General features: G+C 44.0%; 1 protein-coding gene across 1 annotated transcript in view; it reads left to right on the plus strand.

The window, feature by feature from the left end:
• Positions 1-885: 885 nt before the first annotated feature.
• Positions 886-18,413, plus strand: part of ZCCHC14 (zinc finger CCHC-type containing 14) — a 37,541-nt gene continuing 20,013 nt past the window's right edge. The window contains exons 1-2 of the mRNA XM_040075637.1: positions 886-894; positions 2,863-2,986. Coding sequence (XP_039931571.1) covers positions 886-894; positions 2,863-2,986 — 133 coding nt within the window. The remainder of the gene's footprint in view (positions 895-2,862; positions 2,987-18,413) is intronic.

Below are 18,413 nucleotides of genomic sequence, written 5' to 3' on the forward strand. Positions count from 1 at the left end.
CTGTTACTGCCTCAGAAAACAAGCCTTGCACAGTTCTGGAGCTGCAGATGTTTATTCCTTAACGTCACCTCGGCTTTCTCAGAGATGTTGCTGCTCCTTAAAGGTCCAAAGCAATTTGCTCCCTGCTTCTCCAACCCTTTATCTCCCTGGAATGCCTTGTTGTTTATTCCAAATCCAGCTTCTCCTGAGTAGCTGTTCGTGCTGAGCCCGAACCAGGGGTTTCAGGAGTGTTCAGATATTGAACATTGCATGGATGTGTTCAGATATTCCTTCCCGAATTTACTCGATGCTGGATTTCTGCAGCTGGATTTGGACAGGTCCTTCCTGTCAAGCTTTTCTCAGTGTTTCTCCCAACCCTCCCAGGACAAGATCTCCTGCAGTTCTGAGCTGATGGGTTATTGTTCCTCTGTTTGGCTTGGCTTCAAGTTTAAACAAAACAAAACAAAAAAAAAAGAAAAAGAAAGAAGGATAAAAAAAAAAAAAAGCTGTTACTATTTTGGAACTAAAACTTTGGTTTGCAAAACCGCTTTTCATTATTTCACTTTCCCTAAACAAACCCAAACCGTCGCCGTATCGTGATGTTTAAGTCAGTGGAAAAAATGATTTCAAAATTTGGAATGGAAGCGCTAAGCAGTGGGATTCAGCGGTTCTAACACCATTCAGCTCTCTAACAAAGTGCTCCATTTGGAACTAATCAGAGCTTTGTGATTTTTCTGGGCCAATTTGGAACCGCTTTGATGTGCGACGGGATCAGATAGTACGAGCTCAGGCAGACAAGACATATGGGCTAAATTAATCCTTAGCAAGTCTAGGAAAATTAAATCTTTATGGAAGAAAAAAATGGAGGTTATGTGTAAACAAAATGCAAATTATAAGCTGCACGCGATGCTTGTTGTAAGGAGAGTGGAGAGGAGGGAATACAAGATAAGAGGCAATAAATTGTAACAAACTGCTTGTTCAGAGCTTTTCTGGAGCTGTGTGGCTGCTTTTACTCAGCTTCAATCATTCGGAGTGTTTATATTTCTGATTATTCCCAGTATTTGGGACCTGGTTGTCCGGGATAAGGCAGCTCCTTTCCCAGCTTGCTCCTCTGCGCTGTCCCTTTGCCAGGAGGATGGTGCTCAGCCCTCTGGAACTTCCTCCCAGCAGCCCTGGGCTGGAGGGGGAGTTTAATGAGCTCCAGGAGAGAGGCAGTGTGAGATAAGCTCAGCTAAAGGCTGACTTTGGCAGAGGAAATTTCAACTCTCCCCCAAGCTGGGAGTTCAATGGTTGGTCTAAGGGAGAGCTTGGCGTTAAGTTTTGTTATTGGTGGGAAGCTGTGCTGAAAAAATCGTGTATAATTAGATAAATATAACACTTTTGCATTTATATGTATAAAATTAACTTTTTTTTTTTTTTTAAGGAACACAGCTACCTGTAATCCTCTTTTTTTTTTTTTTTTTTTCCTGACACCCATCTGCCATTCTGGGTTGATTTCTTTACACATAGAAGCTTTTTTTATGGATGTCAAGTATACAGAGCCTTTCACTTGTTCTACTGCCTTAAAATGTGTATAAAATCTATAAATGTCAGTCTTAAAATGGAGCTTACAATAGGTAATTGTATGGAGTGGGGCTGTGCTATTTCTGACTTGCATTGTGTGTGCTGACTGATGGCTGCATGGAACGGGAGGGCGTGCAAAGTATTGTTTTCAGCAGAAATTATCCCAGCTCAGGGCACTGTGTCAAGTTAGCAGGGTCTGGGGGAGCCTTTTCCCTGGTTATGAGTTACCCTGAGTGAAGGAGAACTGATTTTTGTTATGGCAAGAGACAGGTTTTCTCCTGTGATTCGTGCCAGGCTAAAATCCGTGTGGAATTCTAATTACAGCTCTCCCTACCAGCAGTTCAGCTTGATTCCAGATGTAACAGTTGAATTTCAAGTCACACAGTTACTCTGAGGAGTTACTGGGAGTGTTTTTGTTGGTCTGAGCTCCCCCTTTAAAGCATCTTTTCCTCTTCAAGGTTCTTGTAGCCTTTTTTGTTTTGGTGCTTCAGCCTTCTGCTTGGGCATTGCTAGTAGAGAAGTTTCCATTGAAATATGATCTTGACAGGTTATTTAATAGCAAAGACAAGAAAATCGGGGTTTTGCTAACAATTTTTCCTTTCAATCTGTTGTGGAAATGCTTGGGAATGCCTTGACTCTCATCCCTGGGGAGGTAATGGAGCCCCATGGCGCTCAGCTGGCTGCCTGTGTCCCCATCCCAAATCTTTGTGTCCCCGTCCCAAATCTTTGTGTCCCAACCCAAATCTTTGTGTCCCAACCCAAACCTTTGTGCCCCACCAGCACACAGGCTGCGGTGAGGACCCAAAAAAGGTGACAACCCTGCTCAACAGTGACCAGAACATCTCTGAGTTATCCACAGCATCCAGCACAAATCCAAACCAGCCTCACACCGGCTACTATAAAGAAAATTAACTCTACCCCACCCCAAAGCAGCACAGTGACATAACATAAAAAGGACATTTTCCAGGAGCCCTTTTCCCCAGTTTTCTTGTGGAAAAGTGAAAATCTGTGGTGTGCAGAGGTTAAAGGTCTTGCAATCTCTCTCCAATTGACTTGCTGGGTGACCATTGTTTAAAAAAAGAATTATGCTGTAAGTAGCTTTTTAGATTAGCCAAGATAATCTCAGTTTGTGAATAGCTGCTGACTGAAACCACTTCCCTCAACTGTTACTTGGGGAATATCAAGAGTAACACCTTCAGTTTTAAGAGAAACCAACTTCTCCTGAGTGCCTTTCCCGAGAGATCCCTCACTCCAGAGAAGGTGTGATGTTTGTGTGTTCCCTTCCTTTATTTTAATGGCTTTTTGTACTTTTCATTGCAGGTCACTCCAAGGTCGGAGACCCCCATCAATAGTGTCAGTAACAGTTTGGAAAATGTGCTCCACACATCCACACATTCCATGGAGGAGTCATTACCCAAGAGGCCTTCGGGGAAGCACTCCAAAGGTGTGTCCTTTTCCTCGTGCCTGCTTCCAGTGGGGAGCTGACTCGGATCCTCGGTGCTGCTCAGCTTTATTTTGTTGGGATTGGAGGCTGGAATTCTGCTGCTTTACTCCTGGGCTGGCTTGGGCAAAGGAGATCAGAGAAGGGTTTGTAGGAAGTGTGAGTGTGTCAGGGAGAAAAGGCCAGGAAGAGAGGAGTATCCTGGTTTTTTTTCCATTGGGAAATAAGCAAGAAGGTGCTTTGAGATACCTTCTTTTGAAATACCAGCTTTGCTCTCAAGAAATACTCTCCAAGAGTGTGGGTATCTCGGACATTCCACCTCTCAGCAGGTGTTGAGTGTTTCTCAAAGGGAAAAGGCATTTAAGCACTTTGACTGCCACTTCCACCTTTCTCTTGCTTTCCCAAGTGGGAAACTGAGCGAAGAGTTAAGTGGAAGATAGGAGAGAGGTCTTACACCTTTCTCTGTTACAAAATAAAACTGGTTTTTGTAATGCTGTATTGCCTGCTGACCTTGCTAAGAACGGGGCTTAGCAAATCAGGCTTAATTACTCCATTTCCACACTCCAGGCTCTCTTTGCAAATATGGAAATGTCCGGGCTAAAATGTGACTAACAGTGTTTTTATTTAATGCATTGAAAAAGTCACTGGTAAACGAGGAAAGTCTTTGAACTGGGAGCTGCTCTTTGTTCAGAACAGCTTCTGTGAGCCCTGCAGGGCAAAATTAATCAGGGGAAATATCTGCCCTCGTATGTTGTCTTCAAATGTCGTTAAAAACATCATCAGGCACCATCTAAATTTTTTAATTTGGAATTTATTCTGTTTTCTTCCCTGCCACTGGCTTCCTGCAGAACTTGGCCGATACGGTTTGATACCACAGAAATTCAAGATTTTCAAAGCACGCCTTCACTCAAAGGATCTGATGCAGCTCAGAAAGGGTTAAATGTCCCAAGAAATGTTGATTTTCCTCCACCAGCCCTCCTTTCCAGTGACACACTCCACTGTAATCCCAGAAGTGTGAGGAGCAGTCGTTTTTTACAGCACAGTAATGCTGGAAGTTGCCATTTCTCCAGCTGTAAAAACCATCAGGGCAGAAGAAAACGCAGCACTAAGCAGAAGCATGGCTGGGTTTGTGGCTTTCATCTGATTAAAAATAGGACAGGGTTCAACACTGTTTTCATTTGTACTCAGTGATTGCTATTCCAGTACCATATATGCTAAGATTAGTCATGGTACGCTGTGAAAATTAATTAGGTTTTGCTCTGATCTGTTTTTCTCTTATAGAATACCTGCCTCGTGTTCAGTTTAATTTACAGAGTGCCTCAGTGATGGCTGGGAAAAGGGGGTGTGGAACTAATGCTGATATTCTGCTTTCTGCTTCACCAGCAGTGTTGAATTCTCCTTGAAATTCGATGGTCTGTCTTGGGGTTCTGTTTCTTCAGCTTGGAGTTGCAATTTAGGATTATTTGCCACCTGAATCCACGGTTCCTGACTTTTATTCCTCATGTTCATAGCAAGCACAGCGTTTTATATAGCAGGACCCACCAACTTTTTAACCTGGAGCGCATAAAATTGTCGTGAAAGCACGGGATGCTTGATTTTCATGCTGTTATTTTTCTAGAGAGCCTGCTTTCAGACAGCTTGGCAGGACAGGATTTCTCCTCAGAAGTAATGAGCTGCCCAAGGTCATCATTCCTCTCCTGGCAAAGCCTGGAGCTGGAAGTGTCTCAGTTAAAAAGGCTGGAGCTGAAACGTGAGAAAGAAAAGAAAAAAAAAAAGAGAAAGGTGCTGTATTTGTTGTGCTTAGCTGGATTAGACGCAGTTTGCGTTAACCCAGGGAATGTTTTAATCCCGATTTGGAGAAATGTCAGTAATTTAATTTACCCTCCACAGCTGAACAGTGGCTGGGGTTGTGGTAGCTTGGACCTGAAAGCTCTCAGTGGTTGTGTTTTCCTTAATCCGCCACTTTTGGCATCAAACATTGGAGTTTCTACGCGGGAGGGAGGCGGGAGGAGAGGAGCATTTCGCTGGATGCTCTCAGCGGCAGCGTGTGCGCTCTTGGAAGCGCTAGCTGGGAATGTTGGTACAGCTTCGTGCAGAGACTTGTCAGATACCTGGGAACAATTTCACCGGAACTGTGCTGCCTCAGGAAATGAATTTACAACAGGAGTGTCAGCCTGAGAAGTGCACAGACCTTTGCTTTTACCTCAGAGGCCCAGCTCGCTGTGGGAGCACTGTCAGGCATTAAATCATAAATTAGGGAATGATTTGGATTGGAAGGGACTTGAAAGATTGTCTGATTCCATGGGGAGGGACACCTTCCACTAGCCCAGGTGCTGGATCCATGCTGCAATACCCAAGTGACCAGCAAACTCTTGGTTTTTTATCAAAACGCCTCAATTTTTTCCTGCTGTTTCTCCCTTTGTCCCTGTGTACGTATCAGTAGTAAAATGGGATAAACCAGGTGGACGTTGCTGCAGAGTGAAAGGTGTGGCACTGAGAAGTTCTGTGCCCGCTGACATAAATATTTTGGGGATCTGTGCCCTGTCTGGGCTTTTCTTTTATAAAATAAAGTTTAAAAATTCTCCCTGTGCAAATGGAGAAAAAAAGAAATACAGATGGGTTTTGACAGTAGGATGTGGAGCTCTTGTGAACTGCAACTGTAACATGCTCTGTGAATTGTGATTTTCATTCCTCTTTTGACCAGTGATTTAGGGCTGCTCAAAGCCATTTCCACAGCTGTGGAATAGTTTTAACTGGAGGTAACTGTGGGAAGTGGAGGCTTTCCCTGGTCTCGGCATCTGGCTGGAAGCTGCAGTCAGGCTTCTTCACAGGTACTGAGGCACTGACAGATCTCCCTGCTCATGCAGAACAGAGATAGACACAGAGATTCTTGGGTTACATATAATTAAAATTCCAAGAGGGATGTGTTGCTTTCTGTCCCTCTTCCCACTGTTCCTAGAGTGTAGTCAGGTTTTAATAATGGTTTTAACACCATTTGAACAAAATAAATTCAAATAAAGGTTGAGCTTTTTTTGTCTCCTGAGCCTTTCCCAGCAGCAAGGTGGTTAAAAAAAGTCACGAGCTAAAAGTGCTTTTCGCTATTTTGTTTTGCAGGCAATCCTCTGCTGGTAGCAAAGAGAAATTCAGGAAATTCCATTTTTATTCCAAAGTTCAGGAGGAGCTGTGTGACCCATGGGAAGCCCTGAGCACAGAGCTAATTTTTAACAAGCCCATGGATGTAGAGTTGGGGTAATTCCCAAAAGACAGTAGTTACTGGTTATCACAGCTGACTGAAAAAAATCAGCTTATTTTTATTTGTTAAAAAAAGCAGTAGGAATTTTCCATGCTCCAGAGATGTTGTTAATGACTCTTTTGCTGTAAGGTTCCAAGGATTTGGCCATTAGGTGGATTGCAGCGGAGGCAGTGCTCTCTGCATGTGACATATTTTAGCAATGTATTAAAAATGCTCACTGACCACAGCATATTTTCCAAAAGCGCAGAGGAATGAAGTGCAATTAGACCAGATGTTGAAGTGCAGAACAAAAGCATCTTTATAATAAAGACAGCATAAGTTAAAAACATCCAGGACTGTGCAGGCTTCATGCTGTCACTGCTCTCAGTGCTGAGTAAAATCCTCATTTGTCACGGCCTCTGGGTGAAGTTTCCTGCACTGGAGGTTTAGAAGCTGCTCATCCCTGCTCTGACCTTTTTCAGGTGGCTCTTCCCATGTCCCTCCCCAGAGCAGCCTGGACAGTGATTTCCTCGACTGAACAAGTCTCTCATTTTCTGCAAAGTGACAGAAACTCTCCTATTCTTGTTTTTCCTGTGTATTTATCTTGCCTTTCCTCTGTTGCCACACAAAACCCTCCAAATTGTCTCCACGCCAGCCTGATTTCAAATGAGGCAACTGTTGAAATCTGATCCTTGTAGAGTGAAGCTGAATCATAATTCTTGCAACACAGGATCTAAGCATAGGCACAAACTCCTTCTGGAGAGCGAGGAGTAAAGCTTTGAGATGGAAAATGGGGGCAGGAGGTTTTATTCTACAATCTCCTCTCCATTTAGCTCTGCTGAGCACAGGAAAACTAATTGCTTAATTGAGGGGATACTCTGGATTCCACACACAAGGCCCTGCAAAGCCGTGATGTGTCCCAGGCTTGGATAAATACATGGAATAACACATGGCTGACTGGATAAAAGTCTATGGACGTGAAGGAAAAAGCTCTAGATGCATCTCAGGACTACATTGATTTAATTTTCAGTCAATATTAGGATGTAAACCCGTCCCTGTTTGCAGTATTCCTGCTGAGCCCGGGTGGGATGAGTTGGAGGTGGGTTGTGGTGGTTGTCATGTGCGGCAAATGTTGGTATCTGGATTATTTCATGACAATAGTTAGCAGAAATGTGTGATGTCAGCCTCCCAGAACTTCTCAACACTATTTTTGCCACTCTGTTTTCCTTGGCAAAATGTGTTTCTACGGTCTTGCACCCTTTTTTTTTTCTCCCGCTTCCTTGACTCCTTCTTTTTCCATAAGAAACCAGGCTGCAGGAGCTCTCCCAGTGTAATGGCGATCGACTGCCTTTTCCTCTTGAAATGTTTGCCACCAGTCTGCTGAAGGCAGGCAGAAAATACAGGGGGGAGGGAAAAAAAAAATCTATTTTGTTCAGGTCCAGGCTTGAGACTGCCTTGTTCTGCATCAGTTGTGCAGCTGGATTATTCTATTTTTAAGTGACTGCATCATCTCCAACAATATTGGGTCAGCTACTGGTAGGGTAGGGCTTAAAGAAATATTTAGGCTATGATAATCCTTCAGGAAAAATCTCCCTCTCCCAACTGTATATAATTTTTCAGCTGTTTGTGTATGTCCTTGTTCGTTTTCCCTCTGAAGGGAGAGCTCTGCTTCTAAACTTGAGCAATGTAGGTTGAGATCACACACCAGGCACCGCGTTCCTGACCTTCTGTCTCTGCCACACGAGTTGTTTGAGGAGTATCAAGTATTTAGAGTGAATTCTAGAAGTCAGACCCAAGGATTAGCGTGCTCCAAAACCACGTGTTTTGATGTTGTGTGTTTTCCCCCCGTGCTAGAAGATTATTGTATGTTAAGGAATTTTTTTTTGATGATGCATAAATCACGTTGCTCAATCTGGAGTTGGGAGTTCAGTTCAGGCTGGAGGTTTGATTTTGCAATAAAGACAATACTCAAGTTTAGGGTTTAAAAAAAACACCAGAAATTTTGCATTTCACCTCAATTTTTTACTGATAATTCGGTTGTCCTCTGCTTAGAGAAGCCCATTTTATGTCCCCAAAACCAGGGTGAGTGGGTTGTTGTAGAGATGGGAGTGGAGCTCCTCACTGCTGGGGCTGCACTTGGACTCTGGCAAATTGATGTTGTCAGCTGTTAATAAGTTAACTTTTATCCTCTCTCGAGGTTGGAATGAGTATTTCTTTGGCACCCTCCTTGCCTCCTTTTCCCTGTACTGAGCCTTGTCAGGAAGATCTGGGATTGCTCTGGGGAAGGGAGGAGCACGGACACTCCTGACTGGATGGGATGGTGGCTCCAGGCTGCCTGCTCCTGAAACAACTGTCACAACCTTTTGTGCAGATCTGAAAATGCTCCTGGCCGAGGTTTGGAATCCATTCCCCGTTTCCCTTCCACAGGGAGGACTCCCAGCTCACCCCTTGGCCAGGAGCTGCAGTGGGAGGTGATGCTCTGTGCGTTTGCCAGTGGCTCTTCTTGAGTTCATGTCACAGAGCGCTCTTTAATTTCCTCTGAGCAGTTTTAGTTGTGTCTGCACCATCTGCCTTGAGCCCTTATTCCCCTGAAATGATGGATATTGAGCATTTAACCTGAGGGCCTTACCCTGAAGCTGCTGAGTGATTCTCTGACTTCGGTCTTGTTCGGCCTTCCTGCCTGGTTTTCCTCACTGAGGAGGTGGAATCCCTCTGCTTGGGCAGCTGTTGGTCCCTACCTAATTAACTGCTGAGCCTGTTGATTAAATTCATTCAAATTTGACAAAGGCTATTTAGAGATTTTATTTACAGCGGTGTCAGCATAGAAGAGACTCATTCATGCTTCCTCCAGGAGGTGGGAGAGCAGCTGAGGTGCAGCCTGGATCTCTGGGAAATAAGGCTTTGTTTTGCTCCTTGGTAATCCATAAAATCCCAGAATTTGTGTAGGAGGAGACCTTAAAGCTCATCTCATTCTACCCCTGCCACCTTCCACTAGCCCAGGTCACTCAGAGCCCCATCATTCATCCTGCTTTTATTTATGCTTCTGTTAAATAAAGATCTGTGTGCTGGGCAATACAATTTCCTTATTAAACATTAGGAAATGAGCACTTTTCTGCTACAATAGGATTTGACAAAGAGCACTTAATTTGGAGTCGTCCATTCAGTGTGGCTTCAGTGGGAGTTGAATGACACTTTTGTTTCTAATTAATTTATTCAAGCTACTCAGAAAATTTTCAATTCTAAGAATAAGATGCTGGTAAATCCAGCTGTGCCAAGGATTTTACCTCTCTGTAATGCAATCCTCAGGCACGTTCCTGATCTTGGATAAGGGCAGCGTAGTCATCAATATCTACGGTGAGATTTCAGCTCATATTTAATATTATTTACCTTTTTCCATGGCTCTCTCAGGAGGCCACACATAGGATGTGCATTCCTAGAAGGATTCTCTCATTTCCATGTCTTTGGAGTCCTGGAAGTGCCTTCAGTGGCACGGGAGCTGTTAATGAAGGTGAAATTAATGGTCATTACCTCAACAGCTCCGGAAGCAGCAGCATGACCTTCTCCCCGTAATGGAAACAACAAAGCACCTTCAGCTTTTAATTAAAATCGCATTAAATGGCGAAAAACAGTTTTTCTCGGATCTTAATGGTAATGGCTTCATACAGCCCATCTTCTGAGGCAGAAAAAAGGTGTTTGGGAGAGCTTTTCCTGTGGTGGAACTAATGCTTAAACCTGCATTTTTGTACTGAAAATCCTTAATTAAAGGCAGGAAATTTGAAATGTAAGAAATTACTGAAGGATAACAAGAATGTAATTCAGGACTGAAAAAAAAACCCTCAAGAAGGTGCATTTTAACTGCTGATTTTTGTCTCCTGGCAAATTCCTGCTGCAACCTGAAGGGAAATGGCTCAGTGGGGTTGGACATTCCTGTGTCTTGATGCCTGCAGATTGAGAGAGGGATGTGAGAAATGTTCAGAAATGCTCAGCTGTTCCTCGTGCCTCCAGAATGCAGCACCCTGGAACATCTGGGAATTTCTGAAATAGCCCATTTTGCTGCCATCTTAAACAGGGGCATGCGAGAATTTAGGAAAGAATTTAAAAGAAATTGCTTGCTTATCCTGTCTAGGCCCACATAGCCCTGTCCAACGAAATTGGATAAAAAATTGGCACTTTAGAGAAGAAAAGAGGAGTGATTCACATGTATTCCTAGAAATCCAGCACATCCCTGCCCATTTTACGTACTGTCACCCCTGTACTAATGACTAAATGGCAATTTTCTGCTGCGTGTCATGCTCAGGGAGCTTTTACAGCTGGTTACTTGTTAGCTGGTATATATGTTCCTTCCCTTAGCAGTTTATTCCTAAATCCCCCCCATTTTCCAAAGCACTTTTTTCATTTCCATCTGCCTCTCCATTTAGATGAATTCTTGCCTCCAAAAGCTGAGGAAAATAAGAGCTAAAGTACAATAATTTTCCCAATAGGTAGCTGGAGTTTTTAGAGGTGTCTGAACATACAAGTGAAAAATGGTGTCGTCTCTCACGGATTTTTGGGTCCAGACCTGCAAATTTCTGGGTATTTAAAATAAATCGGAGGTTTCTTGCTTGCCTTTGATGTCAGCATTAGAATTCTCACTGGGGGCTTTTCTCTGTGGACATGGGAGGCTGTGATTTTTGGAAAGAACCAGACTGCAGCAGGGAAAAGATACCAAATACTGCAGGACTGGAGAAATGGGTGATCTTGGGAATTGGAAGTAATAAGTAAATAAATGAAACTGAGGCTGTTCAGGCTGCAGTGAAGCTGGGGAGGGACTTTTCATCAGGAACTGGAGTGACAGGACAAGGGGGAATGGCTTCAAACTGAAGGAGGGTTGGTTTGGAGTGGATATTGGGAAGGAATTCTTGGCGGTGAGCGTGGGCAGGCCCTGGCACAGGGTGCCCAGAGGAGCTGTGGCTGCCCCTGGATCCCTGGCAGTGCCCAAGGCCGGGCTGGAGCAGCCTGGGACAGTGGAAGGTGTCCCTGCCATGGCAGGGCTGGCACTGGATGAGCTTTGAGGTCCTTTCCCACCCAAACCATTCCATGATACAAAAGACCAAATCTGAGAAGAGTCAAAGCAGTGGAATTCTGGCCATTAATTCAGTTATTTTGGGGTTGTTTAAAGGAAGTTGTGTTCTTGTGTTTAATGACAGCTTAATGTAGTTTTGATAAATGGCGTATGTTGGAAAATGCCAGAGCAGAGCCTGATCCTGGGACCTGGATGGAGAGATTGGAAAGCTGTTGGGAAAGGGAAGCATCTGGAGCTGTTCTTGGATTGGTTTTAGGGAGTGAATTGAGACTGAAATGTCATTTGTGGATTGCAGACAGTGGGGACTGAGAGAAGTTTGAGGGGTGATACTGCCCCAAACCCATATGAACGTGGTCCCTTGTATTTCCCTCCAGCATTCCATGGAATTGTGGATCTGATCCACGTGGTTGATCTGTTCCTTTGTGCCACACAAGTAGAGGAGACAAACAGTCAACTTTGGCATTGTTTAGGTGCTTTGAATTTTCATTTCTAATTTCGTTTTCTCTTGTTCTTTTAAGCTGGGGAGTCACAGGTTGTAATTACGCAAGACAATGCTTTTGATTAAAGTAAATTTTCTTTCTTGGGTGCGCAGAAATGCTAAGCTAAAAGGTTAAATGTTTCATTTGCTTTCTGGCTTGTTCTTTTATCTCTCCCTGGAAAAAAAAGAAGGAGAGGACTTGCTGTGCTTCCCTGCCTGGAGTGGATGCATTTCATCAGTGGAGGGTGCGGGTGCTATTTTTAACCATCACTCGGAGGGGCAGCCCTGCTAAAATTACATCATTAATGTCCCCAGCTGAAAGGAAATGGCAGAAAACACAACAGGGCCTTTGGAGTTTGTCCCTGTTGTGTTTTCCACTCCTGGGGGTGAGTTATTCCAGGTGTGTCGTTCCAGCAGAGTTGTTTACAGTCAGCCCCTTGTGAACAGGCCCGAGGAAAAGTGTAATAAGTGAATTTGTCTGCAAAAACAGCAGGTATGAAATAGCTGTTAGCGGCTTGGAGAGCTCCTAGTTTGTATTCCTTCCTGCCCCTGTTGTTAAAGACTTCAGGGATTTGCTGGATATCCAACTATTGCAAAAGAAGGTGGGGACCCAGAGCTTTAAACGTTAATTTTTGCTAGAAGTGGAGTTTGTTTCATTCTGTAGGCTCTGCTTAATGACCTACTGGTGAGTCTGGAGGTGTAGATTCTCAGGGCTTGGAGATTTTTAGTGGCTAGGGTCTGGTGTTTTTTCTAATCTTTTTAGCTCAGTTTCTGTGCATTCTCATTGCTCCGGCAGATATTCATAAAATCTGCTTTGGGCTTTTCCCTTCTGTATTTGCTTCATGGATGTGTTACAGTTGCCCAGTGGTTGTGTAGTGTCTCCAGATCAGTTTAAGTGCTGAATTCGAGCTTTCCTTCCTTTGAGTCACTGGTCAAATCTTGTCTGGGATCCAGAAAGAGGGAACAATGAGTCGTACAGAAGTAGAAAAGGGAACAAGAATATTAAAGCCTGAGAACAGAGACACGAAAATTGCCACAAAAGGGGAACCTCACAGAAGTGGCTGTGCAGGGATATTTGTTCCTCACTGAACTGAGCCCTTGAATGCGTTTGTGGCTCTTGGCAAGACTGTCTGTACTCAAGGATTTTTCTATTCCACATGAGTCCCTTAGTCTGGTGTTTTTACGTAGCGTGCTAAGGGAATTTTTGTTGTTGTTGTTGTTTTTAACAAGGCTGTAATTCCTTAGAAAATAAAAATGGAAGCTGCTATAAAATGACTTTGTCCTTGCTGCTCCTGCTTGTTATTGCAGCCTTAGTCATGAGTTTCCAGTGCTGAGCCTGATCTCAAAAATGCAGCAAACAGCACGTGCTTATTTACAGGAGCATTAAACCCCGCTGGCCTGGAGCAGCCCTTCCAAAGCAGGCAAGCTGCTCGCTTCATCTGCCTTGGAGACCGAAATGCTGCATTTTCTCTGCAGTTGGAATCTCTTAACTCCTTTGGGTAGGGGCAGGAATCCTCGGAGCCATCTGATCCCGGGGCTGTGGTGCTTTAGCACCAGATGCCCTTCGAGCCAGGGCACGTTGGCTGAGCAGCTGCGGCCTCGTCCCCTCCCTCCGGGCTGCAGCCATGCCGATATATGGTTACAAACTGCACCCTCAGGCTGCAAAACAAGCACCCCCCGTGCTGGGAGAAATGGATATTTAGCTATGGAGCACTCCGGCTCCTGCTCTGGACTCCAAAGTTTAAACCGTGCCGGGCAAATCCTCGTGGGGTGCAGCTGGGGTTGGGTTTAAGCAGTGAGGGCTGGGGTGTTTTAATAGAGCAGCGGTGGATTATGGTTAGCTAAGTGGTCTTAAATCAGCTTTATTCGGTCGTTAAGTGAATAAAATCTCGGGTGACAGAGGAAAAGTAGTGGATAGGAACAGCTTTAGCTCAGTTCCCGTTTTCCTCACCTCCAGCAAAGGTGGCTTGTAGTCAGTTCAAGCTGCACCCAAAGGTGCTTGGGCGCATTATTTCACTGGGTGTTGCTGTGAGGCTTGATTTGTCCTTTGGCATTTAGGACACGGCTTCAAACTTCAAAGCAAAGCCCAGCTCAGGTCCCCAGCTGTGGTCACCGCCTGAATATGGTTTTTTTGCCCTGTTCTGGTTTCCTTCCTGAGGTTTGAATCCTCTCTCAGCTCAGGGTAAGCGGCTGCTCCGTGCAGACCTCAGACTTCAAAGCCCTCAGCTGAACTGGGTCGGTTCCTCGGTGATATCTGGGATTTGGGGAAGTCTGGATTTCTGGGCTTTGCTGCACTTTAGCAAAAAATACCCTAAAGTTTTCCATGGAAAACTGACTTTGCATGAGTAATTTTGTAAGTGAATGCAACTTTCGGATCAGAATTAATCGTGAGGCTCACCTTGGGTTGGAGGGGGCTCAGGGAATTTCATGTGCCAGAGAAAATCCTTTCTGGGGAAAAGCAGGAGATTTCTCTATGATGAGCAAAGCTCCTCTTAAGAATGAGAAACAAAGCCAACGTTTTGTTTAAAAGTGCTCTAAGAATAGTAAATAAAATAAGCACTCCATCAGATAAAACCAGACTAAATATACAACCACATCTTGCTTAGCCAGAAAGTAACATTATTTATATCTAAAGTTTGAACATTTCTCTTGATTTCAGAGATGTTTTTGTTAGATAAATTCAACACAGGCAGCTTGCTTATTTAAATGATCTGTACAAGGCTGGATGTTAATGGTTACTGGAGCTGCCCTTCGCCCCGGAGTTTGGGGCTTTGGTCACTTTTGCAGGAATTCTTTTCCATGTTTCTGAGCGAACTGGGAGGAGGAAAATGAGTCACTGAGCAAATTCAAAACTTCACATTTCTCACTTCTGTGCAAATAGTTGGTTAGCTGCAGTTCTAAGTGGAATTAGGCAGTAAATAGAGTGTGCAAATGAAATTCCTGGAGTCCTGTGAAAGTGCAGCCCACAAGGCACAAAATCTGCGCACATGTTGAACCTCACTGTGACTGATGTCTCTGAATTTGTTGTAGGATACCTTTAAACCTTCAGCATGGCACATACTTGCCTAAAATCGTGCTTGACAATGCCATGGTATCAAAACCCATCCTTCAGGATTCCTTTTTCCCTGGATTCTGCCTGATAATCCCAAAGAGCTGCATCTCTGCTTGGTTAGAGCTGCTGGAATTAAGGAATATATTGCTGGGTTATCCCTGATGTCAAACTCCTGCAGCCTTTCCTGGCTCTGTACCCCCAAATTTTCCACCCAGGGCAGCGTTGCACATTTCAGCAGCAGATCCTGGTGGATGTTCCAGGCCCAGCACCTGCCCAGTGCCATGTGTTGGTGCTCGAATTTAGGAGCTGTTTCACAAACCCAGCCAATATTCAGCAGCCCTTTCTGAGTACTTTATTCTGCAAAAAGCTTTTTCTGGCCTCAGAAAAGGAAACAAAAAAGGCAGAACTCATCAGGCAGTTGTGTGCTCAGTGGCCGTGGCAGGAGGGAGCGGGGATGCAAAGTGCTCCTGGCCTCAAGGACTTGGGCAGAAAACCCTTCAAAACACTTTTTGAAGCCATGTCTCAATTTTTTTTTTTTTTTCAGAGCAGCTGTGTGGTTCTTCAGGGTTTTACATTTTCTGTCCAGCTGGGAGTTTTCTCCAGCCTCCAGCACAGGAACTTTGGGGTTTAGAGAAGCTTTTGAATCCAGGGAAGTTGCACAACCCATCTTTAGGTTGATTGACTTTTGTGGTTGGCTGAAGTGCTGACAGGATCATTCAGGATTACTCCAAAAATGCATGAATTCAGTTAAAAGCTGAGATACACAGGCTTTTTTTTTTTTTTTTTTTTTTTTTTTTTTTTTTTTTTTTTAATTTAATATCTGTGTTGGAGAAACATAAGAAGGTCACTTAGTTGGCAGCTTAAATCAACCCAAGTGAGGAAATAGCAGGGCCATGAAAACTCCTGGTTTGATTGGGGTGGGTGATACAATCCCAGTGTGTTATTGCTCCCTCTGGGCCGCCAAAACTCAGCTCATGGCCTCGTTTTTTTTTAAAAAGAGCTGTGTAATTATTTCCTGTGGAATATTGCACTTCATAGGCTCCAGCCTTGCTCTTCGATTAAAGCAGGATTGATTGGTCACCTGAACTCATGGTGCAGGGATGTGTTGGTTGGGATTTAAAATATTCTATATGTTGGAAGAACCCTCATTTTTTTCACACAGGAAAATGCCAGATCTGAGAGCTTTTCCTCTGCTGACAGAAATTTTTCATTATGTCCATGAAACTTTAATTTCCAGGGTTTTCCTGTTGAGGAGCAGCAGCCAGTTGATTTTCTTGCTAGCTAGTAAAACCCTTCTGTTTGCTCACAAGTTTTTTTCCCAGCTGCACTTTTCCTTTTCCATGGAAGAACTGTTATCTGCTCATCCATTTTTAGTTTTAAGGGATACCAGCAGAAAACTGGATGGTGGATGCTGTTACGAGGCTGAGCAGGACCCAGATGTGTCCAACTTGAGTTGTATCTTCACTTTTCTGTAGAACTTCAATAATCTTAATTTTTAATACTTTTTTTCAATCTAAACATTCAGTTTAAGTATTTCTTGGCAAGCAGCAGCGTTATATTTTCAGAAAGTATTTGGGATCACTTCAGTGTCCCAATTAGGCTTCTTCAGGTGGTGTTTTCTCCATCCCTAACCCCTGCAGGATGTGCAAACAGGTTAATATCTTTATAAATTATCTTTCTGGAGAGGTCTGAGATGTCACTTCTCACTAATATAATAACAAAAGGTCATTTTCACGTGACAACTCAATGCAATGAACTGCAGAGAGGATTGCTGCATCTATTCCTACATTTGACTTTTCCAGAAGTAGCAAAATGAGATGATATTAGAAAAGAAACATTTGTTTCTTTGCCCCTTTTCCCTCTCTTTTAAGGGAATATTTGCAACACTTCTGGATGCTGTTGAGTTGGAACCCTTTTGCCCTCTGGCATCTCTATAGACACGCTCATGGCTCATCAATTAAGTCAATTATGCCTTTTAATCGTTTGCTGCAGTTACATTTAAGGGTGTGTTTGATGTTTTTTTGCCTCCCCAGCAGCAGTTTCTGTATGTGCAGCCCTCCCACGGCAGAGAGCACCTCCTGTTCTCCTGCAGCTGGACTCTGGCCCATCAGCTGATGCAGATTAGATATCTCTGGGGAAGGAGGGCTTTGTGCAGGAGTTAATGTGTCGTGGAACACGCCAAGGCGTGTTTCTGCTGGCTCTGCAGTGGAGCAGGGTTCGAGTTGAATGGTCTCAGTGCCATCTTCTCCAGATTTTGAGGGTTCAGAGCGTGCTGGGTGCAAGGTCAGGAGTCCAGAGTGAGGCTTTGGGATGCTCTTCCAGGGAAATCTTCCTCTGAAATCATCTCAGGGACAGCTCAGCAGTGCCAGCTCTTTCTTGGCTTTAGTGACAGAGCCATTAGAAGATAATATTATCATTCTGTGGTTTGTTAAAGGAGTTTCAGTAAATAAACATGAGTGTGACCCGATCTGAGCTGCTGGGACATGGTCCCCATCCCTAGAGGTGTCCAGGGAATGTGGCACTCTGGGCTGCTGACAAGGTGGGGATCCATCACAGCTTGGATTTGATGACCTTGGAGCTCTTTTCCAACCAAAATGATCCTGGGATAGCACCAACAGCAACTTCTTGTCACCCTAAAGATGCTGATCATATTTAGACCTCAGTTCTCAGCCTACACACTCAAACACTAATACTTAATTCTGCAGGTTTTCCTCAGGCCTCCATTATTCCAGTAAAAGAATAATTTAAATTTTGAGAAGTAGGAGTCAGGACAATCAAATTTAGTGATGAGAAAATGTAGCGCTTGTGTGTTTGTTCAGAAGAGGATCAGTGTGTGTGCTGGCAACAAGGGGGTAGCCTGATTTTTTTCTTTCCCTATCGTAGCCTGGATAAAAATCTTTATTAGATTTAAAAAGTGAAAGCAGGAAGTTTTCTGCAAAACAGCCAAAAAAACCCCCTCTCTTTTGAGCAGTCAAAAACCCCACAAACCCCTTTAGTTTCTGGGGTTTTGTTGCCATGAATGTGCTTTCATTGCAGCAAATAAACTCATTTCTCTGTTTTCCTTCCCTCCTGCCTGTATGTATGGGAATATAAATCCTGGCGGGGTTGTGGGGAGCCTCTGTGGGATTTTGTTCCCAGATTTTGGCATCTGATGGGCAGCAGGAATTGGGTAATGTTGCTTTGGAAGCATTTCTGCAGCACAAAGAGGAGGTGCCGTGTGAAAGTGGCGGTGGTGCTGCATTTCTTCCCACTTGTGTGTAAACAGGGATGTGGAAAGGATTTTATGAGTTCCCTTTTGTTCCACTTTTTCAGCACAAACTCAGTTGCTTCTTGTGGTGTTTGTTGCCTCTTTCCAAGACTTAAAATTTATTAAATCTTTCAGTCCAGAGGCATCAGTTATGATTATGGCCTCCTATAGAAAGGATTTTACTTAGGATTTCTTTTTCCAGCTTCAAAATAGCTTGCAGCCTTTCTGCTGTTTTTTGGTCAAGTATCACAATCCAAGATGTTCAACCCAGTTTTGGGAGACTCAGGTTTTGCCACCTGGAGCGTGGCATTTCCATGTTACATCCCACTCAAACTGATCCTGCATCCGGGGATTTAATC

The sequence above is a fragment of the Hirundo rustica genome, chromosome 11, assembly GCF_015227805.2.
Source record: "Hirundo rustica isolate bHirRus1 chromosome 11, bHirRus1.pri.v3, whole genome shotgun sequence".
Taxonomy (NCBI): domain Eukaryota; kingdom Metazoa; phylum Chordata; class Aves; order Passeriformes; family Hirundinidae; genus Hirundo; species Hirundo rustica.